At 40.7% G+C, this 27,854-nt stretch overlaps 1 protein-coding gene across 1 annotated transcript in view; it reads left to right on the forward strand.

Moving 5' to 3' along the window:
- CLVS1 (clavesin 1) overlaps positions 1-27,854 on the forward strand; it is a 101,669-nt gene that overhangs the window by 61,013 nt on the left and 12,802 nt on the right. The window contains exons 4-5 of the mRNA XM_032182194.1: positions 24,229-24,339; positions 25,428-25,663. Coding sequence (XP_032038085.1) covers positions 24,229-24,339; positions 25,428-25,663 — 347 coding nt within the window. The remainder of the gene's footprint in view (positions 1-24,228; positions 24,340-25,427; positions 25,664-27,854) is intronic.

Genomic DNA, 27,854 nt, shown 5'->3' on the forward strand with positions numbered 1-27,854 from the left:
ATGTCTGGGCAGGTGATTTTGGTCTCACCCAAGAATGATGCATTCTTAAAAGTAGGTTTCTATGTATTTCAGTCAAGGTTATTTGCCAATGTGATTATGAGACTGCTCAAGTAAATTCAACCAACCAACCCTAAATAACAATTTCAAAATTTAGACCAGTTTAAGAATGTCAGTTCATTTCAGTGTTAGTTTGTCCATGTAACACGGAAAAGCCTTGCTGCTTCTACGCACAGAACTCCTGTATGTTAAATCAACCTTCCAGTCAGAACAATCCATGCTATAGATTTCTGAGAAATGGGGGGAACAGGGATAAAGGTCTTATATCAGTTTCTTCTCTGATGTCCTAATTCCCTGGGTCCTGATGTCTCCCTCTCCCCTTGTGTGACTGAATACATATGAAAAATGAGCAAAATGAAGCCACCTCATTACTGAATGAGAAGGGGGTGTGACACTTTGTCGTATAACGTCCATGCTTCCAGATGCAGAACTAGGATGGGTCTTATACTCTCCCTGCCTCTATAAAGGATACACGAGACATCATGAGCAGATAGTCGCCAAAGGAACCATGCGGGTGGTAGTTTTGAAGCTGTTCTAATTTCTATGGAATTCCAGCAGTTTTGCAAACTTCCTGGAAAGATAAGTGACAGCAGAGTGCTTGATTTAGAAGCTAATCAGAAGCTTCAGAATCTTTCTGTCTAAAAAATGTCTCAATCCAAAATTTGTTCAATATTAGACCATATTTTTCAGAATACTTAGGTCCTTTGCAAAAGCTTCTCTGTTGAGGAAGCATGACTGACTTCTCCTTTGATAGCAAAGAAAAGGTAATCAGATACAAATAATAAGTATATCCTTCTCTTTCAGATATATTTTTTTTTTTTTTTTTTTTTGAGAATTATTTATCTTGCCACTTGGTTAAAGAAGTAAAAAATACATTTTTCTACATGATAGTAGATTCACCAGTATGTCTCACAGTTACAAGTTGGTTTCTTAAGATTAATGCAGCATTCAAGTTTTGTGTCTTCCCCAGCCTTACACCCAGCCTTACAGTCTTCCCAGATTTCATCATGCTCTTTTCTCTACCTAGAGGTATGGTATCCAGGAATGGAAATTTTATATATTTTCTTTAAGTAGGTAGATGTGATTCCAGTTCTTAGTAACACAAATAGAGTTTCCAGTAGTGATTTTTAAAAGGCCTGAATTAGCTTTGACATGTGGGGGATGGGAAATAATTTGGAAAGATTGTTTATCTCAAGCCTCTGACAAGTGATTTGGGTCAACCACTGATACTTGACCCTGGCTCTGCCCTCTCAGTCACACCCAGATTGCATTTTCACCTGTTTCCAGATTGGTTTTCAAGCTAGAGAAGTATTTTTATTCAATTTTTATTCACTCTCACTTTGTATGGTCCACCTCTTGTCTAATTCTTTATTTTATAACACTGAAAACAAAAGGAAGAATGGGTTTGCTTTCCAATTTCAGAGGTGTTTGGTTAGGCACGTCTGCTTAGCACAAGGAATTCACAGCCCACAGCTCCTCTGTGCTAAGTGGCAGGAACAGCACTTATGCTTTGATATGCATTCAAGTCAAATGCCTGAGCTGTGCTAAGGGTTTCTGGTTTCTGTCCAGATTGTGAATATATATCAGCTCTGCAGGTGTGAATAATAACTGTATTTTTGGTATCATTCCTAAAATCAGTAATTGAGAGAGCTTATCACAGTACAGCAGACTAAATGGATCACAGGTCCAGTCTAAGTCCCTATGTGCTATTCTTGAAAAGGTGATCTGGTAATCAAATGATAATTTTATGCAGCATGTAGCACCTTTTTCATGTAAAATATATGCTCAGGAGTTTAATTATTAAAATATTATTCTATAGTGTGTGTAATTAAAATTCATAGCCAAGATGATAATAAGATTCCCACAACATTTTAATATGGGAGACATCTACATAATACAGCAAAATCACACAACAGGCAGTGTGACACACACACACGCCTTCCTGGCGTAACTGTTTTTTTCCCCCATTTTTTTTAGTGAGGAGCACAATTCAACAAATGCTCTGCCGACCAAAAAGACACATCAGTCATGGGGCCACTTTTTCCAGTCTGTTTCAATAAGATTTTGCCATTATGACATATTTTAAACTCTCGATAAAAGTTGATCATCTTGAATACTGACACCTGTGAAACAGTGATTTGTGAAACATCCGATGATATTTCACCTGCACTGCACAATGGGTAGTGTTACTGGGTGTCCATGATTCTATAGGCTGAAAATGTTAATGACAGGGAATAACTTGTTTATTCAGTGTGGCCATGAACCACACTGGATGCCTCATTACACACTTAATGACTTGAGACGAACAAATTGATTTTCTAAGTTGTTGTCCCAGTATTAAAATTGGAACAGCAATTGAGGGTCAAACCAAAACAGAAAACATCCAGTTCATTCTTTGATTTACAAAAAGGCTTCATTTCATTTTTGAATATTTCTATCTCCTTTTCATGTCACATTGAAGCTACATATCAAAAATAAAAAATAAAAATCACATTTCAAAATAAAAAGTGCAAATACTTGTTTGTGCACTTGCTTTCTGTTTTTGTTGTTGATGATTTTTTTCCCTCATTCTTTTTGGCAAAGCTTTTCCTCAGATAAATGCAAGTAGTTTCAGTCAATCTGTTGTTTATTCTGTGAATAAATTGTTTTCCTAACAAATGCTTGGCCACATGAGCTTTGTCTTTGCAGTTGAGGCAGGCAGATGCTGTGTCACACCCACTTGCTAATGCTAGCCTGAGAAATGGGTGGCTGCTCTGGTAGCAAGCACCACAGCTAAGAAGCCCTGTTGAGATGTCAGTATATATGCTACTTTGGGCTTGTCATCATGTCAGTGTAGTTGTGCAGCTACTGATCAACTTCTGACTGACAGTAAATGCTGAAAATTGCCAGAAATCGTTCTCTAAAAGAAATATTTTCTTTTTTATTGTGCTTTAGTTGTTATTACTTGAAATAAATTAGGTACCTAGTTGTATCAACTTGTATGGTTGAAATCTAGATAGCACTGAACAGAAGAGTGGACATACTTCACTGAAGGATAATTAGTGCATGAAAAAGAAGGGTTTAGTAGGGTTTTGATTTGGTCATTTTGTCAGCAAGATCATTTCTTTTTTACCTACCTAAAGGAGTAAATGGTCATGTGAGACTGGTTACGTGTTTATTAAGTTGTTTCCTGTTGTTTCCCACTCTGGAACTTGTTTACCTCACAGAAAAGACCGTATTCCCAGGGCCAGGGGAGAGAGGTATTTGGATGCTCGCTAGGGACCACATGACAGAGAGAAATTACAGAACAAGGGGATTGGCTTATGGTGAGGATATTCATACCTTGATTTTTAGAGAAGTCTGTGCCTAGTTCCAAATACCCTATGAAAGCAGAAAAGAGTACACCTGTTTACTGCTTTTACACATTTTTGTTTGCTAGATAATTTGCAACCCTCCAAGATGCTGGAGAACTGCAGTGGCTGAAGAGGCTGAATTTGACTTTGTGAATTTCATGTATTTTGTCTGGTTGGTTGGTCAGCAGCTTTTGTTTTGTTTTCCTAAAACCAAAGGACTTTATTGACGAGACATTCTGTTTTATAAGAAGTTATATTTTTTAATGACTACTTGTTTCTATCTTCACCTGCTTCAGTACAACACAGAAAATACATTGAGCAGCTGTAAACGTTGTAACTGAGTGTTTATTACAGTCTGACACTGATTTTTTAGAAAATATACTTTTCTGCCTTTCCAGGAGTAAAAACAAATACAGAAATTAAGACCACCAGAATAAGGAAAGTGTTATATCTTCTAGGAGACATCGTAGTCCATGTGACCTCTTGAGAATCAGCATTTCACTTTCACCTCTAAACAGATTGACATTTTATTATATAAAAAAAAAAGGGATTCTTCAATGTATCGTATTTTGGTGAGGTGAGTTATCTTTCGTATCCTTTTAAGCTTTCACCCTACTCTAAGTCCTACTAAATACCTGGTAATATCAGGAGATCCAGAAGTACTGCTGCAGAATGTCACTGAACAGAAAGTGCTGAGTTCTTAAAAGGCAAATGTTTCTGGATGAAGTGATGTTTTCACTTTTCTTGCAAATTATTTTCTTACAATCAATCATCATCTTTTATTCAACCCTCTTTCACCTCAAAAAGCCCATGTGTCACAAGCTTGGAGGTGAAGTTAAAAAAAAGAAATATCTACTTAGTGAAAAACAAGTGAGTCTTTTGGAAAGTCCTGAGTTTGTACTTGTAAATGTTCAACACCAGAGATCTGAGACAGGTCAGGTTCTCAGGCAGTCCAGGGAGATCTGGGTCCTGAGGTCATGGTCATACTGCAAAATGTGCTCAACTGCTCCCAGCTCCAAGGATGACTTGTAAAATCATGCATTATATAAAGCAATGTAACAACCAACAAGGTCATAAAATATCCTGCTTATTTATTTATTTATTTATAAAACTTACTGCTTTTTTCAGTGATCAAAGCATTGACTAAAGCACTGCATGGGAGCAGAGGTCTCACTGAATTCACTAATATCTGATGTGAATGTAAAATTTTTGAGGCTAGCACTGAAATGTTCTTGGGACACACATGGAGTTACACACAGGATAGCAACTGGAGCAGGGAAGGACGTTGTTCTACAATGTTTGGGATCCTGATTCATATTCTCAGGATAATAATAGGCTTGACAGCTCTCACAAAAAAAAATATTTCTCTGGTTTTTTTTTGTTTGTTTGTTTGTTTGTTTTTTAGCAAAAAATTCTCCCACAAGACCCATAGAGTCCCAAAAGGGAGTAAAGCATTACTTGCTTCCCAGTCGAGCAAGTAGTGAACTTTTGACTGCGGTAATACTGAAATCTACTGAAGAGTCAAAAACAGCAAACCAGAAGTCATTGTGATATCCCCTTTCCTCAAAACAGAAATCATCACGATATCCCTTCCCTTCTCATAGCAAACACTGACTTTCAGGGACGGTGTTGCAGCTGGTGGGCTTCCTCCTGTTTTATTAAAGAAATTTTAGATAGGAGAAAGAAGACAAACCTTACAATCTATTCCCTGGCAGGCAAGCTGAACTCTTAGGATATCAATACTCTTCATATTTCCGGTTATTTTAGTTCATTCTTTTTTCATTGATAGATTGCTAGGGTGGAGAATCATGAATGAATTGTCATTAGAGAATAGATGTCTTTAGAGACAGAAAAATCTTTAAGGAAAAGAGTAGATAAAGAAAGACATTAATTGGAGACAGGGAGAGTGCTCTGGGAACATGTGATTATATTTTTTTCCTCCTGTTTCTTACTCCTTCCTAGCTGTCTGTATTTGACAATTGTCAGAGACAGAACATTGAGCTAGCTGGATCTGGCTCAACAAGAACTTTATTGTGCTTTTATGAAAGGATTAAAAAAAATAAAATAAAATAAAATAAAATAAAATAAAATAAAATAAAATAAAATAAAATAAAATAAAATAAAATAAAATAAAATAAAATAAAATAAAATAAAAGTAAAAATAAAAGTATTTGAGCAAAGAATTGTTGAGTTCCTGAGTGTTTTTCTTCTTTATAATAACCCTGAGGCAAAGAAAAGACAATCAGAGATCACTCTGGTGTCAGCAGCCAGCCATTAACACCATGTAAGTAGTTCTAGTGAACCTTACAACAAGCAAGGTCAAAGGATGGAAGAGAAGGAAGCAATGTTCAAATCTAGTCCTAGGATGCGGGGAATTTCCTACTTTCTCATTTTCTGCTTTCCTTGATAATAAACATGTGAGGGACTATTTATTTACCAAACCTAAGGGCACCAGAGTCATTGATAAGATGTGGAGGCCCACCTTAAATAGTTGCCAAAGCAAGAAATCCTTTGAAGGGTATCATTCTTCTTTGAAGAACAAAGAAGACAGTATGAAGGAAGAATATGATGATAGACAACCTCAGAGAGGAAGATACCCTGGGAAGACTTCCAAAAGATGGCCTCATGTGAGACCATTGACTGCAATGGGGAGTGGTTCAGATTGCAAAGGTAGAGTTTTCAGTGCAAAGTGGTATTCAATGAAAAGTAAAGCAAAGGATGAGCTGATTCTCATGCAAATGTCCAAGATGTCAAGCACTGTGAGACTCACCTGTCAGGCATGTTTGATTCCCTTTCATATTGTCTGATGAATATTCACCCCTGGTGGTCTCATATCAAGGCAAGCTGCCAACAATTCTTCTGGGCCGCTCCCAATAAATTAAGTCCTTCAAGGTAACACACAGTTAACATTCAGATTTTTTTTCCATTTAAATATCAGATTATTTCATTTTCCCAAACCCATGACAGTGAAGGCAGCTTTTAAAACCCACTATCATGATACTGCCATTGTTTCACAAAGTCTGATACCACAATAAAAAGAAAAAGCAGATTCATTAGTGGTGTGTATGAAACTCTGAAGTTCTCACAGATAAAACCATTGCAGTCTGTTTAGAATATGAAATAACATCTGCCTTCCCTCCAGCACCCTGCCTCACCATTACATCATTGTGTATGTTGGCATGTCTGGAGTCAAGACATAAAATCTTTCATGGCATGGCAAAAATGCATGACTGACATCTTCCTTCTTGTCATATAGCCAGTTCCACTGAAAACACACCTGGCTTGTATTATCCATAGTAAAATGTACCCATGAAATCCAAAGCTGAACCAAAGATTGGTGAATTGAATGGAAAAGTTCCTAATTTTCCCCAGTAAAGTCAGACCCATGAGCACAGTGTCCTTCAGAAGTAGTTTGTCGTTTTGACAACCCATTCTGTAACATGAACCCCTTGGAGCTGGGACTGTACTTTGGAACTACAGTTTCCACTGACATTAAAGTCTGTTATAAAACCAAGATGCTCATCAAGCAGAAAGAGACGACACACAGCAACTTTCCCTGCTTCAGGCACTGTCAAGTGTTATTCAGGCCCTTTTCTAAACAGAGAGACTCTATGCATATCTTCTGTATGTAAAATGTGCATGCACTGCATTTTAATCTTTTCTTCAATTATCATCCATAGATTTCTATCCTTCGAATTCTGTCTTCTACAAACTTCTAAATTCTTCTAAATATATAAAAATATTTCTTTCTAAATAGTACAGACACTCTTTAGAGTACAGACACATGATTAAATGTGTATAAATTAATGAGATTTTACAGGTTACCATGTTTTATTTGGTAGAGGTGAAAAATTACAGTGTACATGTTGTTAACCCACCACAGTTCTGTGGAAATCAGTTTAGGAAACTCAGACTTACCCAGTGTACAGTCACAGAAGTGTCTGTGATCGACACATAGTAGTATCCACCTCTCATCTTGTGGTTTTCCTCTGCTGTCAGTCAGGAATACTCTTTGATGTTTCGGTGCAAAATGCAGCATGTTCACCTAAATCACCCTGGAGAGATTTACTTGCAATGTTATAGGCCAGGTGTGATGAGGGATGGCAAACAGAAGCTACAAAGAGATCATTAGAAGTGATGGGACAATAACCTCTCTTGCTGTTTCAGAAATGCACCTCTGTTTTCATGTGTTGAGTTTCACTTCACAGTATTTTTTTTTCCTGTGTCTCAGCAGAGACAAGGCTTTTTGTTTTGTCTGTATGTCTCTTGTATCATAAAGAATTAGTGCATGCAGGAAAGTGCTGTTTTCCTTGGCTTCCAACTGGCTCTGCTACCTTCATATTTTGCTAGGACGATCAGACACTTCTGCTGTATGCACTGTTTATTTAGAAGAATACTTTACAAAGCAGCAGGGAGGAATGAAGCTTTCAACACGGGGCTCTAAAAAAGCATGGGAAGACAATCAAAATTAAAGACAAAAATAGCAGTATTGCCCAGGGTTTTGCTTCAACAAACTTAGCTGAGCCAGGACAGGAGAACAGATAATGGGAAGGGTGAAGGAGTAGCAGTAATGTGGGGAAAAAATTCATTTCAAAAGAATTAGCATCAGGTCTTGGTTTTCAGTCTGAATTTGAAACTTGCAGCAAGCATTTCAACATACCAGAAACAAATATTCCCGATCTGATAGACAGGGATTTCCTGGAGGTGTAGAAAAAGTCAGAAGAAGTTAGAGCAAGGAAATGTTATCATCCCACTAACTTGCACCTCTGCCTCCAGCTAGTCCACATCACACCGGCAGCTTGCAGAGAAGAGGACAGAAGAGGTCAGAGAGAAGGTCAGAGAGAAACTGTAGGACAGTATGACGTGTGTGTGTGTGTATCCCTGAGTGTAGGACAGGTCGAGCCACAGGGTGTGGAGCTGACCCTGGGAACTGTCTCAACATGGGTGCATAACTTGTGATGCATCCTGGAGAGGGATTGGACCTACCATAGGGAGCTGAGTCCTGTACCCCTGCCATAAGCACCAGGGCTGTGCTTATCCCTGGTGGTCACCGGTATTGAACATGGATGATACTTTTGCAGTAAGAAAGAGGCAACTATGTGACCGCTTTAAACTCTCCTGTAGGGGATCTGATTCCAGAATATTTTAATTCCAGTTGTGCTTTATCATTGCTGAAATTGCTGGTACTACCACCTTTATATTTTTTAAGGGTTGCTTGATTATTGTCCTGGCATGTTTTTATTTATTTATTTATTTATTTATTTAAGGAACAAAGAAACGGGTTAAAAATAACCCCCTGTTTACTAAAACAAGAGAAAACCTATGGAGCAGTGATGTGCATAGATAAACCCGCTATCCTTTCTTAAGTGCACTCTTTCCATGAGCAGGTAGCCTGCTATTATCAACAGGGTATCTGAAGCTGGAGAAATGGTCGAGTTGTGACAGTGCCAATGGGGAGAACTTGTTTTTCTGCCTTCCTTTTCTTCCTTCCTTTCTTCTCTCCCTTACAGCTGCTGCTTACTAAACTGGTTGGTCTCTGTAAGCAGTGTGGGAGACCTTATTCTTTTCCCTGCAGGGGAACAGAGGCTGCTCCTGCCACTTTTAAAAGAGCTGGATAGAAACTGCTGCTTCACATTTCCACTCCAAATTGTGAGTACAGCAACAATGAGCGTATTAACCTGATGAGGGTTAGATTGATTGAAGAGTGGAAGGGACCATGAATCATTTATTACCAAGTGGCTATTTTAAGGTCCTCCTACAAGCTCTCTATTTTCCTACCACTTCTCTTCCTAGGCACATCCGTACTGATTTTTAATGCAATTCAGGATCTAAACACCAATTAGTCACCAGTGCTCAATAAGCTCCTGGGATGCCCCGTGCTGTCACCTGGACCTGTGGAACTAAGCTGCAATATCCATGCCACCAGTTCTGCCACAGCCATGTCCTTCAGTTCCTCCTGTCACATGTGTTGGTGCTCAGCTGCCTCAGCCTGCACGGGTACCCTCTGTGTCTTCTTCCAGCACACAGCACTGTGGTTCTTGCCTCTGGGAATTGGAGAAAACCTTCTCCACCCACTTCTTTGCATGTGTCCATCTGGTGCAGCAGCCTCACTTACATCTGGGATGAGTCCACTGCACATCGACATGACTATGGCCCACTGTTATCACTACTAATATCATTTCACAAACTGTACTAGACTTGCGGCTTTGCTCTGTCTTGAGACACCTGTGAGGTCAAAGTGACTCTGACAGCTGGCTGACAAGCACAAGTGTCTTGTTTTCAGAGGTCATATGACCTCTCAAGCCTCACTGCTGCCACTGTAATTTCACAATGCAAAATACAGCCCTGTATATGACTTACACCTACTGCACATATTTTCTCGGTATCGCTTTGAAGCTGCTAATTGAGGGTTGGTTATGTACAAATTTCCTTACAGGTCTTCCATCTGAAAAGTCTGCTGGGGGAGGCATTCCCATAGCTTTCTCTGGAATCTTCTGAGATATTTCTGTAAATTTTACATCCTTATTTGTTTAATTTACACCAGAATTTGTAGTCTATTCTGAGTTAGTTGAAGTCTCCAGACAGGATTTTTTTTTACACTTCCCCTCCATCCCTCCTCCCCCAATCTAACATGATTTATGTATCATGGTATTGTTTATACTGTCAAATTTGTTGCATTTCCATGTCAAAAACCTCTGGCTTCAAGTGCAACCCAATGACTTTCTGAGAAAATGATTTCCTAAAGAGATAATGATCATGCACAAATGGATGCCCCAGTTTCATAAGGTCACCTCCCAGAGTGTTGCTGTCCTTTCAGTTTCTCATTAGAGACATTGTAAAAGATGCCAGGTTTTAGGTCATTCATATGCAAATGAAACGTTTCAACATTTTTGCTTGATTTTTACATGATCCATAAGAGCATTACTTTCACTTCTACTTATAAGCTTCTCCCTAAAGCAATAAGTTTCTCTTATTGTAGCTTGAATTATGGCAAGACAAACTTTGTAGGTGAGCCATGAACCATCTCAACTTTCATCTCTGTTCCATACTCTGTTGATAGTTCTTGTATTCCCTCAAAATTTCATTGGTTTCCTCTTCAGTTGCTGTCAATACTGTGAATGAATACAGTGAATGAATGTGATCTCTGAAATCCAATATTTGGCACGTTTTTAACTCTGTAATAAGTATTAATTTTTCCCTCTGGTATTGTTATAAGTTATAAATTTTCCATGCTTTTCTACATTTTTCTTTATCCATACAGTTACTGACATAATTCTACAATGGAATAAAGTTTAACTCTGTAAGACCAGAGCTTCATTAACTCCTACTATCATTGACGTGTCTTTGCTGATATCGGTGTTCCTGGTGCACCTAAACATCATAGAAAATCAGTCCATATCCTTCAGGTGGACTTCAGGTGAACAGACTGTGCTGTTTAATATTGCTTGCATGAAGAAGTCTTCTTCCCTCCTCCAGTGACTTCTGCTGATGTTTGTAAGAGTCTAAGCAGTGACGTGATCCTTTTCTGAATGACAGATATCATCTTTCATAAGTTGTTTGTCCATTCTAAGTTTCTCAGTGGCTTGGGTTTTGGAGGCTCCCATGGTGACTGCTTTATCTATTCCTCCCTCCATCTCATTTGCAGAAACATTGTGAGTTTCTTTTCATATCCGTATTGTCAAAGCAACATCTAACCACCTCAAACTTCAGGAAAGTCCCTCTTTGCTTTACAAATGTTGACTGCTTTGCCATAAGTTTATTCTAGGTGTATCTGTAGATGTTTCTTTGAATGATTTTTCCCAGAATCTAATTGTGATCTTATGAGAAACTAAATGTGACTCTCAAAATTTCAAAACAGTTTTTGAAATCAGTCACAAAAAAAACCATTTAATTTTTACTTTTTTTTTTTTTTTGTAATGTCTGTTTAAAAACATACACCTGACATGTTTCACTTTACCTTGAGAGTAGTACTCAAATTGCTATAATAATCTTTCATAATTAGCCTCCTCTGCCTAAGTTAATGGGGAAATATTTTTAACAACAAAGGTGCTTCATAATGTCTCAGTCAGAAATTAAGCTGTATTTTCATGGCCACTTCTGTCTTATGGATACAGACTGAAGTACAAGGCAAAATGACTCCAATTATCTTCTGCAGTTTGAAAGAATTCCAGTGCTGGCAAGGCTTTTAACTTCTATATTTTTTTCTTTAGAATATTTTTTTTGCTGCTTATTTTGGGAAAATTAGTTGTTAACTAATCACCTTGAGTGGAGAATTTGCAGTGTTCAGTGATGGATTTCATACTGAGAAGGCTTTAATAGCCTGAGCTCCTCCACAACTCAACCAGTAGGTGTGTTGTCAGTGGCCCTTATCTTAAATCTTAGTGCAAAAATGTACTACACAAAAACACTAATGCAAATATATTAGAAATGAGTATTATTGTTTATTTTTTAATAAAAATAAAATAAAATAAAATAAAATAAAATAAAATAAAATAAAATAAAATAAAATAAAATAAAATAAAATAAAATAAAATGAACCACAGGTCAAACATCTACAATGACTCAGAGGCAGCATTAATTTCTCACTAATGCTCCCACACAAATTTGGCTTTAGTTGTCATCTTCAAATGCTTTCCAAAATGCAGGATTTCCAGCAGAAATTGGTTATTTCTTACCAGAAATAACCCAGCTCTACTGGAACTCTATCCAGTGAACAGCATTGAAAAAAACAAAACAAAACAAAACACAACAAAACAAAACAAAACAAAAAAAACTTTCCTAAGCTCTGATTCTTTTCTGAGCCAGTTACTGTTTTCAATAATAGAGAGGTTTTAATTAAGTTGATGGACATAAGTGGGATGGATATGCTTTGGAGCATGTGTGAAATACCATAGCAGCTAAGAGGGAATGCAGCTTTTCTGATTACTTGTGTTCACCCAGCACATTGCTGATAACAAGGAAATCATTCTTGGAACAATGGTTCAGAGCAGAGAGTTAGCGATACAGATTTTCTCTGGTCTGAACAGATTATTTTCTTTTGTTTATTGCTGTCATTTATGCTCCTAGTATGAGTTTTGTGGCTAAGTGTATCTTAAATCAGCCTTACCTTCCTGCCCACTAGTCTATAGTAAATTGTGGTGTATTTTAAAGATGAAAAATGCTTCAGAATTAGATGGAAACTGCAACCTGAAGTGCTGAGTAACCAGAGTTCAGTCAGTGATGTCTGTAGAACATGAGCAAGTAAATTCCAGAGCAGGGATAGTCTGATAACTGCAGATGCATGCATACATCTGGTGGGCCTTTTGCCACAAGAACATGCTTCTGTCTTGCTTTCAGCTCGCTCAGGTCCCCTTCTACAAAGCTTCTTTCTAGTTGCTCGGTGCCTGACCCCTGTGCACAGGGTTGTTCTGTCTAAGACAAAACACTTTGCATTTGTTAACATGTGTCCCAACAGCACATTTTTTTTCCTCATCTATCAGGATCCCCCTGCATAGGTGACTCTCTGCCTTAACCTCCACCATATACATTGTCCCCCAGAGACTGATACCCTTATCAAAGTTCTGGGGGTTAGTCGCTCCCTAGCATCACCTATTTCATTTATAAAATGTTACTGGCTACAGTATGAACCCCAGAAAAAAAATAGTAAATAACCACAAGGCAGACTTTGTACCTCTGATCTCAGTATTTTAACCTCAGCAATGTGACCAATGTTTCACCCACACTGTATTCCACGTCACAAAACCAAAAACTCAGCAGTTTGCTAGACAAAAAAAATATGTGACGCTATGCCTAAATCCTTGCTAAAGTTGAGGTAAGTGACATCCACTGATTTGCAAAGGCCCTGATACTGAAGCAGGGAGCAGTAATAAAACGTTTGAATTCTAACAAGGAGGATATGAGGCAGCATGCCTTCAGGTGGAAAGAGTTCTCAACAGGAATCCTTCATAGGAGAAGACACAAGCTGACTGCCCTGTACTTACCTAGCAAATTTAATGATCTCCAGGGATATGACACAGCACACTCCCAGCCTCTGGAAGGAAAAAGCCTGATTCATTGAAGGCTTCATGTAGTAGTGCTTAATGGGCAACTTCAATCCAATCTGAGAAGAAAGAGAAGAAAATTTGTAGGTTTTTCTTTTATCTGAAGTGGGTGAGAAATGGGATCGCACCTTTCTGCTAGCTTACTAGCCACAGTTATAGCAAATTCAATGCAGTCTTTTGTTCTTGTTGTTGTTGTGTTTGTCTTATTTTTTTTTCTGCTGTTAACATAAGAAAAACTAATATTATTTTTGTAAGAGTACTAGAGGAGAATGGTGGAATTTTTAGTTTAGAGACTGACATTGTGCTGCCTAAAACACAATTAAGAGCAACCTTTTGGGGTATGCACTGCAAATGCTACTAAAGCAGTAAACAGATAGCACCCCTCAGATTCCTCCTCTCCAAGGACTCTGTTGGGAGCAGGTAATCATATAGAAGAGGCCAAAGGACTGAAACAGTGTCCTGGAATTATGACCCTGGTCTGATAGCCATGCTTGGCTGGTGACAGTTAAAAGGCTGGGAAGCTGCACTGACAAGTGCTTTGATTCCCTTGCACCTGCACAGGCAGCCAAAATCATCTTCCTGGTGCTATCATTTAAAGCTGTTTTGAAGTTGGAGTTAAGGTTGCAGTGAAGCAAGGCAGCAGGGAATAAGAACTGCGAACTGGAGGGAAGTTATGCTGTGAAAACGAGGGAGCTGTTGCAGGGAGTGTAAGCACATATTTTCTTTAGCTAAGATTGCAAAGTTTATGCATCATTTAACACTGCCAGACTGATAAATGCCCCGATGCTGAGCATTGATGTGATGAGCAGTGTTGGCTGTCAGTTAACACTGCTTTATGTGGTGCAGACTGCACAAAAAATAAAAATAAAAATAAAAATAAAAAAAATAAAATGGCTAAGTAACACACTAAGAAATTTAAAATCCCATTATCACAGTTCAGCTTCTGGGGGGCTATGGCTCCAGCTGGCTTTTACCAGACCTCTAGGAGTAACCACTGCAGGCAGAGATCTGAACTCCCAGCTTCTGGCCAGGGTTGCAGGTAGGAGAAAGTAACTGGTGATCTCTAAGAGTTCTGACTGATCACAGCTTTTAAGGCAAGTGGATATCACTACAACTAGTCCAACCTATGAAGCATCTCAGCCTCTCAGTGAGTTCTGGCATATGCACATACACAGCTGCATATGCACATACACAGCTGCAAAGTCTCACTGGGGCAGTGAAACCATGTGCGTTAGGAAAACCTTATGTGAAGAGTCAGGATCATACCCCAAAGATTGTGCTTTCAATCTCCACCCTCCAGTAATCATAGAAATAGTACCAAAGTGCAGAGAACTATATATATATAGCTTTTTCTCCCACAAGCCTTTTGAGAAATCACTTCTCCACCCTCCAGTCCCCCAAACCGTTCGCATAAAGGCTTATGTAGCTCACTGTTGAAACATTTGAGCCCAAAATGTAAAACACTGGCAAAGTTATAACGATTGCAAATGGCACATCAAATAGTCTTAGCTATTGGTGATGCTACTAGCATTGCCTGATATAAGGACCATGGTGGAAAATATCAGTATGTTCTCTGTACTGCATAGTGCAAGGCTCTTCTCTGCAAAATGGTCTTCATACCATTCATGTTTCTTAAGTGCAGGGAGTAGAAAATGGCATGAAACTTAAAATGCTGCCTGTCACTGTAAAAGCAGCTTTCCTAAATAACATGTTTTCCACAATGGAAAACCATGTATCTTTAGTACTAATCATATTTTTTTGTTGTTGTTCTCAAAACATATTTCAAGGACATTCAATCAGGTTTCTTATTACCAAGGCACTACTGAATTATTATTAAAAAAGTAAAAAAAAAAAAAAAAAAAAAAAAAAAAAAAAGATCACAGAAGGGCAGACACAATGAGATTATATTTTATTGTGGAGTTGACACATTGGTCTGCTCCTGTCAGTTTAGCCTTGTGACTATCTGGGACTTTGCGAAACACAAATACATAAAACAAGATTCCCTTCAGCATGGAGGGATACAGAAGCTAAGCAATCTTACTGACATATTAGAACAAGGACAGAGATCGAATCATGCAAATAAAAAGGATTTTTTTTTTATTATTATTATTTTTTCCCTAGGCTTTTATGGTTTGAAGAACAAAAGGTTGTACATGAATCAAAGGTGCTGCTGCCAGGTGCTTACCTAAGACAATATGAGTTGCCTGGTATTGAATCCTCTCAGAGCTGGGTTTCCAACATTGCACACACATTTAGCGTTATGTCTCACTTCAAAAACAAAGTAGGTCAGTCTTCACCACCCACCCATGCACACACACAGTCCTGTAGAAAGAGACAAAAGAATTGCAAAATGCCTTCGCCAAGTGTACACTGAACAGTGTACATTCATCAAGGATAACAGAGACCATAGAAATTATTTTTGAAAGTATTTGTGCGACATCTAGGTGAAGGGACAACTTCTTTTTTAAAATGAGGTTCCAATTTCAAACAAAGAAGCAAAATCTGAAATTCTTAGTAAAATAAGGTGGAAATCTAGCTTCTGTTTAGCAGATGACCTTGAGAAAAGAGGTGCTAGAAGCCTACTATACCTCTTCAAGGAGCTGTATTGAAAAGTCAACACAATGATTTTCTTAACTTCTTTCTAGACACACAGAAATTTACCAGAAAAGGAATAATCTGTCAGTTTTTTATTAGAGTCATATTTTGTTTGGCAACAAATGCCAACAAAACACTTCTTTTTTTTTTTTTTTTTTCTTCCCTGACCTTGCTGGGTTATAATCTCATCACAATAATAGTTTATAACATCCTTTACATAACTATAAGTGAATGCACATGCAAAACTTGAAGATAATTCCAGGTTGTGTTCAAGCAAAGACACAGCAGACTTCTGTTGAACGTCAAACAGGTTGCTTAGGACTGTAAATAACAAAATCTCCTTTTCTCTAGCATCAGGTTTCAATCACAACACAAGTGTAATATGACTATATGATTTCTGTGTAACACCTTGGTGCTTTCATAGGCAAGATGAAAAGCTTTTCTGCAAAGTCAATAGGTCTCCTGAGAAGAAAGACAAGTGCCATGAGACCTTTTTTAATTGCTTTTCTTTGGCTGACTTTAACTAATGCTGTGGGCATTTGTCCTTACCATGACAGTTTGGCCTTCATAGCCCCTTTGCTCAGACACAGGGATATATTTGCAGAGAACAGGTATAGAAAGTGGTGATGTGATGAAAGTGTGAAGAAAATGTTGGTTTGGGACAAGAAATAAGCTGCTGTACATTGTCCTTTTCAGGTCTGCTACTTGACTCTTTCCTTTCAATAATCTTTTAAGTTCCAGAGGATTTGCCTTAGTGGCTTCTTCTCTGCCCTAACTCCTTCACTATCCATGCTCTGAACTGCAGTGTCCCACAGATCCATTGCCCTTCAGGATGTGTGCAAGGTCTGCCTATGTAAATAGAAATAGCCAGGGGGAGAAAGCTTTAAATCGGGTCAGCTAAGGAAAACTGTAGATTTTGTCTACATTGGTTAATAGCATTAATTAATATTGTTCAGAGGTTAACTTTTAAGAATTACTCCCAACTTAATATATATACATATATATATATATTATTATTTTTCCAGAAGTGTATATGAAAATAGAACATTTTTCAGGTCAAGATTTCCGTGTTGAACATTTTAGTACTCCCTGTGTGTATTCTTTTCAATATGTAAGGAAGTTAAGGTGGTCTTAAGGTGATGGAAGATGTCCTAATACTGACTTTTACTATCATTGTTGGACATGCTCATTCTGCTTGTGCACATTTTACCTCAGAAGGCCTTGTATTAAAATCCGGCTGCAAGAAAAAACACTTTATCACTGCTTTAATTCCAGGTATCAGGGGAAGGGTTGGAGGAGTGTGACCTCTCAGAAACCTGATATTTGCACAGAAGCTTTGTTCTTCTGATGATTTCAAGCTACCAAAGCTACTAGGTCATTTCCAGCCATGGGCTTGGTAGCCCAGGGAGCATGGAGCGTCACCGCCAACTTGTGGGTACACACTCCAGCAAGCAGCACATGTGTTGGCTCAGCAAGCCTGGAGGCCAGGCTTGCGCTGTGCCCAGTGTGTTTTACAGTTCCTAATTAAGCCCTAAACTACTTTCAGCTTTGATGATCTTCCTACTGCTTTTCCCTTCCCCCACAACTAATTTCAGACTGGTATGTTCAGTGAGATACAGGAATAGAAGCAATGCAGCTTGTAGTCACCTTCGCTTCGGAAAGCTGGGGATGGAAGTGTTTCTGAGCTAGAGTTTACAGCAAAAACCAGGACAACGGAGATGATTTAGCCCAGTTTGCTAGAACTCACTGCAATGATCACAGCAAGTTTCTAAACTAACACAAAAAAATTGCCTCTGGCAAATTCTTGTCCCTTCCCATGTGCCCACTTGTTCCTATGACCCAATTTACACCTCCTCAGCCTAGTGCGTGGCTGTCACTCTTCCTGCTCAGCCACAGAGCTCCTGTTCTGGCTTTGCCTCTCTCTGAGCTAATCCAGAGCTAGTTGGTATGAGTTTGGCAGAACTCAGCCAAGCCCCTGAATGAACCTGCTGTTTCTTTTGCGATATAATGCATTCACCTTTTTAATCTGAAAGGAGCATCAGTCTATAAGTTGTGGGTGAAATGCTTAGAAATCAGTGGGGCAAAGCAAAAAAACAGCACCAGTGTATGGTGTCAGTCCAGAGGTGTCACTTCTCCTAGGATTTTTTCTATTCTTAATTTTTTTTTTGAGCTAGTTCAGCAAAAGGTTCCTCGTAAAGAAGTCGTGAAGAAATCCCCCCTTGCCCCAAGGTTACAGGTTATTTTGTTGGACCAGATGATATGACAGCATGATTCTATCAGGACAAATCAAAGTTTACCGAGCAAATCTGTGTACTGTAACCTGATTTATTGGTGCCATCTGCCAACACCCATGAACAGATGCTCTGTAGGACCTCACTAACGTGCAGTAATGACTGGGAGAAACCCACCGCAAATGGCTGAATTTTAAAAGTTATAGAGTGTAGCAGGAGAGATAACAAACATAATGAAAAATGTCTAGGAGAATGCATCCTAATGTTCATTTTTCAGTTCAATTTCCCTGACAGCAGTACTTCAGAGCATACTAATCTACATACGTGGGTATATGGAGTAAAAATAAACCAAGCACTCATATTTTTCTGTGATTTAGCTCCAGTCTTTTGCCACTGTATGTTTTAAAGAGATCATTTTGGTCTGAGCAGTTACTGTCACTCCTTCACAAAATCAATGAGTTCTTCCTGATTGCAAGAATCCCTTTTGCAGTCATAGTCTGGCAGGTCAAAACTGCCCTATTGCTAGGACTAATATAGGGCATATAGGGTCTTTTTCCCTCCTCTGCAGCAATTTCCAAGCCCTGTGTACTCTGAGGGCATGCCAAGGTAGAAGCAAACGAGTTTGCAATTATTGCCACTGGCAACATTAATTTTGCATTCCTGTCTCTTCGAAAACACAGGGGAGCAAAAAGAGATAACGAAAGGAAGAGCAACTTGTCCGGATGGAGGTGTGAAACGTGCCTGGTCTCTGAGCAGAACCACGCTCGCTCCTGCAGCCCTGGGGATGCTCAAGAGGGATGGGAGCAGCCCAGCTCCAGATCCCTGCTGTCCCCAGCCCCAGGTCCCTGCTGTCCCCAGCCCCTCCCACCCCTCCTGCCCTGTGTGTCCCCAGCTAAATACTAGGCTCCTAGGTGTTGTATTAAAATTAGAAACTGAAGCTGTAGTGATTGGGGTGGCTCTCTGCCTTCTCTCCTAACCTGCATTGTAAGACAACCTGCTCTGTCCGCACCAAGGGTATTACTGGGCACTCATTCAGACATGCTCAGGAAGATCTTTTTAATAGACACAACCCATCCAATACCTGGCAAAGTTATAAAATCAGAGAACAACAACTTTCCATCACTGCCACTCTTCCCGAGGCTAGATTTGGACCCAGGGTTGGAGAGCTGAAAGTCTTCCCTCTTTATTGTGCCAGTCCATTAAAATCATCCACTCACAGAAATTCTCCCGGGAGAAACTATCACTGAACTATTAATAAAATCTTCCAGAACTATTAATACGGTCTGTGGAAGCTTTAATCCACTGCAGGGACTGATTATGTAAGCACACAGGCATGAGGATGCTGTTTTTAGCCTCAGTTTGAATGACCTTTCAGTTTAAACAGTTTTGTTTATGATTGAAATCTGCCTGAATCTAAAAGAAACTATTTTCATTCAAAGGGGATTATATTTTGATTTGCATTAAACTGGCGAGTCTGGTCTAGATTAAAGAAATGCATTTGGATGGCAAGACGTGTGTTTGCTTATCTGATTGCAAAGGGTTGAGGCTACGAGAGCAGCTTAAAAACATTTGTGTCACAAAATTCAAATGTTCCAAAGCTTGAAATATGCTATAACTTGTTTTTTGAGCTTAGGTCATTGGACTATGGAGACAATTCACACAGTTTGAAAAGATTAGCTAGATTTGTATCAGGCTATATTTATTCCTAATTTTGATATTCCAAAGACTGTTTTACTCCTCTGCCACACTTTGGTGTAATGAGATGTTAGAAGATCATCTTGATTTTTAGCTTTCCGAGTCAAGCAGTTCAGAACAACAAAGCAGTAAAAGGTTTCTGATGTGTACTCCTGCCAAAAGAAATAGATGTCATGAAGGCAAGAACAGGCTTAAATAGTAAAAAATTGTCTCTCGTTCACTGCATAGCTATCACTCCCAAGCTATTTAGCAGAACATTTTGTACAGGAGATTTTCAGTCTTAGGCTCATTTCAGTTCAGAAATTTCCTAGCACAGGAGGCCTGAGATGAAAAGAGAATCAATGAACTCCACATTTTCTTCTGCTCTGCAAGCTTGGAGACACTTTTCCAACCTGAAACAAAAGATGTATTGAATCTTGTATGGATGTTTGGGTGTCTGTGGCAGGTCAGCTCTAGCACTCAAGTGTTAACCGCTTTCTCTTCTTTGGGGATGATGTGGAAGGAAATCACTGAAAGGAGGTTGCTTTTTGTTTGTTTGTATGTTTGTTTTAAAAAAGGCAAATAAGGCAAGTAAGTCCTACCCAAAGCACCAGTTTCATTTGATCAATGGGAACAATTAAAATCCCTGTGCCGGGACGATTTTGTCTGTCTAGGTTTGCCCGTGTTATTTAGGAAAGGTGTCACTTCTGCAAGGTCAGATGTATTCTTTGTTTTAGTTGACTTTGGGTCCCAATGAAATGAAGACCTGGTTTGACTCTGGGGTGAGCTAGCTGCCCAAGTAAGTATCTGCCGTCCTTTTACTGTTTCTTACCTGCTACTGCTGAGTAGCAAGCTAGCCAGATTACCACTGGGCTGGATGTGTTTATTCACACTGTAATTGCATCTCTGAGTGACATGAAGTTATGTCCAGCCTGGTTTTCAGATAAAATGGCAGTAGTCTACACAAATCATTAGGCTTGTTCCAGCATGCCATATTTTATTTATATCTTTGGCATAACATATAAATATATCTTCACAATTGGGTATTTTTAACAAGGAATTGGGTTAAGAAAAGGCTCCGTGATCCCAGGGTCCTTTTCACAGTAGGCTCCAGAAAATACACCTCATTATAAAATACACCTTCCCAAGGAATCACGAGACAGGAGAAATCAAAAGAGAATTCCTAAAAGCAAAAGCTCTCCAGCAGAAAATCAATTTCAGCTACTTTCACCTAGCCCCAGGGAAAGCAGCAGAGACACTAAGTGGGGTGTGGGAAAGGTCTCATACATCTTCCTAGAGCTGCACAAGACAGACCTCCAGACGAGAGCTTTTCTTTCCAAGACAGCTCTGCGCTAATTAGGGACTTCTGCAAAATTGGAATGCTGCAGCTCCAAACTGTCTGGATGATTCCCATATCAAATTTCTTTGGTTTTTAAAAAAATGTATGTTTTTGTCTTCTAATTGACAGCCTTACAAATGCAGGTGGACTGAGAGATAAAAGTCAAATTGAGCTTATTGTGCTTAACAGTGCAAGGAACAAAAATAGCATAAAGTTAAACACACAAAAAATGTTTTTATTATTATTATTATTTCTTGATAAACACACTGTCTTTTCAAAGTTATTTGTGTATTCTTTGGTGTATCATTAGAATGAAAAGACAGCCGTTGCTTTAAAATAATGCAACAATAATGTTATGTGAGACCTTCCTGTAAGTCTTTATCTGCTGATGTGCCAGACAGAACCTAGTTTATGGACTTGACAGTCTATGTGGGGTGGACATAAAATTCATTTTCTGTGTAGGACAGTACATTCTCCTCTTTACTCAACCCTTTCCAGAGGCAGTCTGCCAATTCAAAACTCCAGCTGGTTGCTTAATTCTCAGCATGCCAGCATTCAGACCTTTTTGGGTAAGGTGGTATCATTAAGGCTGGTAAACATATTTGTAAAAAAAAAAAAAAAAAAAAAAGAAAGAAAAGAAAGAAAAGTGTTTCCCAGTGTTTCCCTTTGGACGTTAAGCCTGACATTTCTCACTGAAGATTGTGATTGATATAATCTGTATACTCTAATGAGAAAGTAAAACAACTTTTCTTTTTTTTTTTTCAAGTCAATATAATTCTCTGTGTCTTAAAGTCATTCCCATGCCTCCTATCTCGTACTTCTTTAGTGTGCCTTACTTCACTCTCTTATTGACCTATATGACTACTACATCAACCTGTACTGTTATAGTGCAACTCGGGACTGCTGTGGCAGGTCAGTCCCAAAGAGCCAATGAGTCCAAGAACTCTTTAGGGCTATGGCTTGTGGGATGGCAGCTGCTTTGACAAATATAGAAAGATAATAATAATTTAAAAATAACATCCTGATATTGCTTTTTTTTTTTTTTTTTTTTCCTTTTAAAAGTATTCTGTGAAAAGTTTCAAATCTTCAGATTTTCATTCCTGTGTGGGAGGAAAGCAACTGAATATGTGAGTTTGGCATGAGAAAGAAATTTTTGTCTCTGGTCTTGTCTAAATCACTTCTGGGTTATCATGGGGTAGGAAGCTCCTTTTGGCTTCACTTAACATGTCTGAAGGCCGATGCTTATACTAGGTGGGCTCAGAATAAAGGCCTGATTCTCCACTGCTGTTTCTCAGGACTGCCCTGCTGAAGTCACTGCGACCTGCAGCAATCCAGTAGTTTAAATCAGTCAGAGCCGCATTGCAAAATTTTATCTAATATCCCAGCAGCACGGAAATACAGTCATCTTCACAGTGAATGAACACCTCCAAGGAGTATGTGTTCTCCTTGAGAGGGCTCCTGTGTTCTGGCCTGACTACCCACTGGCTTTGCACATAGAATCCAGTACTGAGATTTGTAATGATCTCAGCTAAACTGACACATATGAGGTGTACAAGGTTTATACTTCTGTATTGCTAAAGAAAAGAGTATCACATGTGGTCCCTCACAAACATTAATAAGATATGTTTTGGTATGACTGCTAGGGCAATCCATGGCCAGTGCCCGAAGCATATAAGTAGTCCTTTGTATCTACTATGGGTGATAGGCAGGAAATGGTAGGGTGACTACAGAGTGCTAAACTGGTGAAATAATTTGACCTTGAAGCTGTGCAGAATCTACACTGAGCAGGTGTATAAGGGGATTTTCCATATTGTGTCACAAATCTACCTCATACCCCCACCAGCTGTGCTGTCTGTGATGCTCCAGATAAAGCCAAGATAAAGCCCTGGGACACCCAGCACTAATTGTGGGGGAATGAACCTGCCTGAAGCCAAAGCCCTGCAGGAAGAGACCTGGTTGTGCTCTGCCTGTCTCTGCTGAGCTGTGGGGGTTAGGAGCACAAGCAGGAGGAGGAAGGCCCTGTTAGGACCTCTCTTCGCCAGGCAGAGCCAGGCACCTCTCCTCTCTCTGGAAGCGTGCTTGCACACAGGAGCAGCAGACATCCGTCCCGCTGTTCATGCAAGTCAAAGACCCCAGGCTCTTCCCTGACTGACATTTGCTAGATGAGAGCATGGATACAAAACGCCTGTCGCAATACGCGGCAACCTTTCAAGGCGTGCCAGCAACCTCCTCTTCTATTAAGCGTGCCACGCCGCCCGAGCTGCTTCTGCAAACACCTCCCCGGCAGGACGCCACCTGCATCTTAATGCAAGAGGGGGTTTGTGCACAGCCTCGCAGCCAGCACTCGGCTCTGCCAGTTTCCATGGAGCCGTCGTGGTGCGCTCCCGCTACACCTCCACTTATCAGCCTTTCCCACCCATCCTCCTCCCTGGAGTACGCTGTGCGCTCACCCCGAAAGGTCAGCCATTGTAATGATGATTTTAGCAGGAGGGAGGCGGGGAGGCAGCAGGGTGAAGAGGTGAGCTGCGTGCAGCACTGTGCGTGGGAACCGGGGGCTCGCCTTGCACACCACAATGAGAAATTAGAAAGCTTCCCCCTCGAGGGAGCCGCGCTCATCAGCCCAGCCTCGCTTCCCATCCCAGCAAAGTCGGATGGATGCCCTGATGGAGTGAAAAAAGCGTTCAGGCAAAGCGTCTGGAGAGCCTGCTTTAAATCATCAGCAATTGATGCGGTAGCGCGTGGAAGGGAGAAAGGACTGTCTGCTAAGAGCAGAAACTGATGCAAATGTTTCTGGGCTTCTTCCTCTTCCCATCTCCCTCCTGCCCCCTCCCAGCAAGCCCAGCACTCGGTTGCTGTTGCAGATGGAGAGAGACAGACTTCTTCCTCTAACTTTCATCCTATTGACTGCCTGGCTAAAGCACTGCATCTATTAACTGGCTTCCATTTCTTTCTTTCTGTAGGACAGCTTTCCTGCCCGCTTTGGAGGAGTCCATTTTGTCAACCAGCCCTGGTACATCCATGCCCTGTACACGCTAATCAAACCATTCCTCAAAGACAAGACAAGGAAAAGGGTAATTAGAAGGGGCTGGTGGAGGTGGGAGGCTGGAGGTCCAGAGGAAAGGAGCAGTCCCCTGCTTTTCCTCTGCATTTTTCATATGGCAGCAAAGAACGGCAGCTGTTACCAAGACTTACAGTTTTCAATGATCTGGGTTGGATCGATAACAAGAGACCAAAGAGTTGTTATTACTAACAAAGCGTAGATCCTTTCTAAGGGGACATGCTCAGGGATAGAGGTGAGATAGAGGGATTATCAGGCCTGGCTAGAGCCATCTGCAGAGGGGGAAACTTCTGCTCAACACTTTAACACTTTTTGTGGGAGTAAACATTCCCATTTTGCTTTTTTAGCAATTTGACTTTTTTCACATGATGCTAACTCACTTATTTGCACCAAAAATGTCCCTGCCTGTAGCCTGTTTGCTCAAGCTGCAGAAAAAGCAGGTCTTCCCCACTGAAACCCATATGAACTGTTGTCCTGCAGTCACATTACCTGTTTGTCCATGAAGCTCATGAAACCTCCACTGGATCGTCTTTCAGACGGTCCCATTCCCTGCCCTGGGTTGTGTCTGACAGAGGATATGGGTAATGACAGTCAGAAAGCAAAGAGGGATCAGAGAGCCCCATGTTGCTAAAGCAGCACAAAGTGGCCTCACGCTGTGAAACATCAGTCCCCGGGTACAGGGCTGGGTTACCCCTCAAAAGCTGAGGACCTATTCTTCACATTTTCTTTCAGTAAGCCCCGCTGTCTCCCTGTTCTTCCCACTGCTTTTGTACAAGGTTCTCTCCTCTCACGGTAACAATAGGTGGTTATTATTCCCAACTTGCACTTTCCCCACTCTGGTACTTAAGAAAATGACAGTGCTGTTCCAAAAGCAATCAAATCAGGCTTTTCACAAGTGTTTATGGTGTCAGCCTAACTCTTTGGCTACATGTACAAAAGCTGATCCCTCTCCTCCCAATGAGCACTGGGTGCTCCAGAAGCCCCTGCCTGAAACTGTGGTGTCAAGTAATGACACCCCATGTTTCACTAGTGCCGTTATCACCGTACTTACTGAAGCAAAGAAGAGATGATAACTATGAACTTTATTTTTATTTCTTAAAGATCTTTCTTCATGGCAACAACCTGAACAGCCTTCACCAGCTAATACACCCTGAATGCCTGCCCTCTGAATTTGGGGGGACCCTTCCTCCATACGACATGGGGACGTGGGCTCGAACGCTGCTGGGCCCCGACTACAGTGACGAGAACGAGTACACCCACACTTCCTACAATGCCATGCACGTGAAGCACACGTCCTCCAACCTGGAGCGGGAGGCCTCACCCAAACCCATGAAAAGGTTAGTGCAGCTTCAGAAATCGCCTGGGTTTTGGCTTGCCTTAGAGGTTGGGTGTAAATCAGGTGGGAAGGGCTCGTCTGGCTCAGAAAGGGGCTGCAGATGAATTGGCAAATATTGACAGTCGGGAGCGCTTCACCCTGGGCTGAGCTCTTGACGTGGCAGGAGAAAGGAAGCCACTCTGTGGAACCGTAATTACTTGTCTGATTGCTGATTAGTGCGAACAAAAACAAGGGGAAACTAATGAGCCCCTGCGCAGAGCAGTCCACGGAGTGTATCACAGCAAAACGCTCTCCTGCACAGCACCGTGCAGCCGGCAGCACTTGGGTGCCGTTTTCTGCGAGTTGCTGTTGCTTCGGTGCCCGCTGACCCCGGCTGGTAACATTTCGCCTCGTTGTAAATGCAGTCCTTGTACAATGAGCACCACTGCCCTCTAAAGGAAAGCCGAGCTCGACTCGTACTGCTGTTCCTGCTCCCACCGTCCCCCTCCAGCCCTGCCGGCGCAGCGAGGCTGCTCTTTTAACATCGCTGCTTTTAGATCTGGTGGGTGTGCGCTGAATGCTCAACATGGCAGCTCTGGAAAATACAGCCCCGGGTAATTTGTGCTAATTGCAGTGACGGGGTGAGCAGCGTTGGCTGCCCAGTGAAGATCGCTGGGGCTTGTGGCCGTGAGAGTGCCACAGCAGGGCTGCCACCAGCTGTCCCCTGGGAAGGAGCAAGCGATGGCCGATGGCCGGGCTCCTCTGCAAGAGGACAACGTCCACAGTTGCCTCTCCCTCCACGCGGCGCTCCGCGAAACTGCTTTCAATGCAGATCGCAGCCAGGCTTTAACTCGCTGCTGCCACTTGATGAGTGCGGTGCTCACAGATGGGGTGTCACTCCCTGTGACAGGCAGCGGCCATCATTTTGTCACAGCAAAATCAAAGCTGACAACACAGACAAGCCAGAATGTCATGCAATTAATTTTAAAAGTCTTTCATCGTCAGAGGGAAAAGCAATGAGTTCTCGATGTGCAGCTCCCTCCCAGGTTAGAGGGATGCCACGCCGCTGCAGCTGCAACGCGAAGTCTCGTGTGGAAAAAACCTCACATTTAGGAATGGACATGAAGTGCTGGGTGTCCCACCTCTCCTGGGCTACAACCCTTTTGCAGGGTTGCAGCCACAGCATGAAGAGAGGTGGCCAGTCCACAGGTCTCCCTTCAGACTCCCAGCCAGGACTGGGACCCAGGATGAGTTTACAGAGGATGTCACTGAGAATTCATTTTTAAACAACTATTTATTTATTTTTTGAAAGTATTGACATTTTTTTTTTAAATATTAGCAATGGAACACACACTATATGACTTTAGAAAGATGCTAACTAAATATTACACTACTATTAAAATATATCACAAGATTTTACAGTTCTTGTAACCTTACAGAAATAAATCTGTTATTAGCATTATTATAATTATTTAAGCTTTAAAGTGCTAAGAGCTGTTCACAGGTTAGTGGTAAATCTTTGCTGAGGATCAGATCCTAAGCTGCTAAGAAGTGAGGGTCTCGTGGTGCCCTCAGGGGAGAACCTCAGCTTGAAAATGAGTGCGGTGCCAGAAAACCCTGCCTTGGGGCAAAGCCTTCTCTTATAATCTGTTCACGATACAAAAGTGCATTAATACAAATATGGTGAGTGGATGAATCTAATTTGTCACGTTGCCTCTGGGCAGACTAGATCTAACTTTTAGCCTAATTTCGTTACTCGGCAGTTAAGTGAACCATCTGATCTTCTACCCCATGGTCATTTCTAGCTGTTGGAGGTGAAAAGTTCACTACTTCTATGGATTTCCTCCTATGAGTATTTGCCTCAATTCTTCTTCCCCTGAAATTACTTTTTGGCCTAACTTAAGGTAAAAGCTTACACTAAAGAAGCATAATTGCATGCTTTATTAGATTTATTAGATCAGATTTATATCAAAGGCCTGGTAACAGGTCTGCAGACTTCTACCAGCATTACTTTTCTATATACATCCCCCCTGGCTCTTTAGGTTCACACAGCTTTAACAGAATGAGAGTCTTGGGCTATGGCTGAGATTCCTGGGAGCTTTACATGAGCCATAGGTGGTCTCCTAACATTAGTCTTCATCTCAAACATAATTCCCTCTCAATTGCCCTATCAGTTTTTCCCTTATTAGAGCAATTTCACACTTCCATTAAAA

The sequence above is a fragment of the Aythya fuligula genome, chromosome 2, assembly GCF_009819795.1.
Source record: "Aythya fuligula isolate bAytFul2 chromosome 2, bAytFul2.pri, whole genome shotgun sequence".
NCBI classification, from domain to species: domain Eukaryota; kingdom Metazoa; phylum Chordata; class Aves; order Anseriformes; family Anatidae; genus Aythya; species Aythya fuligula.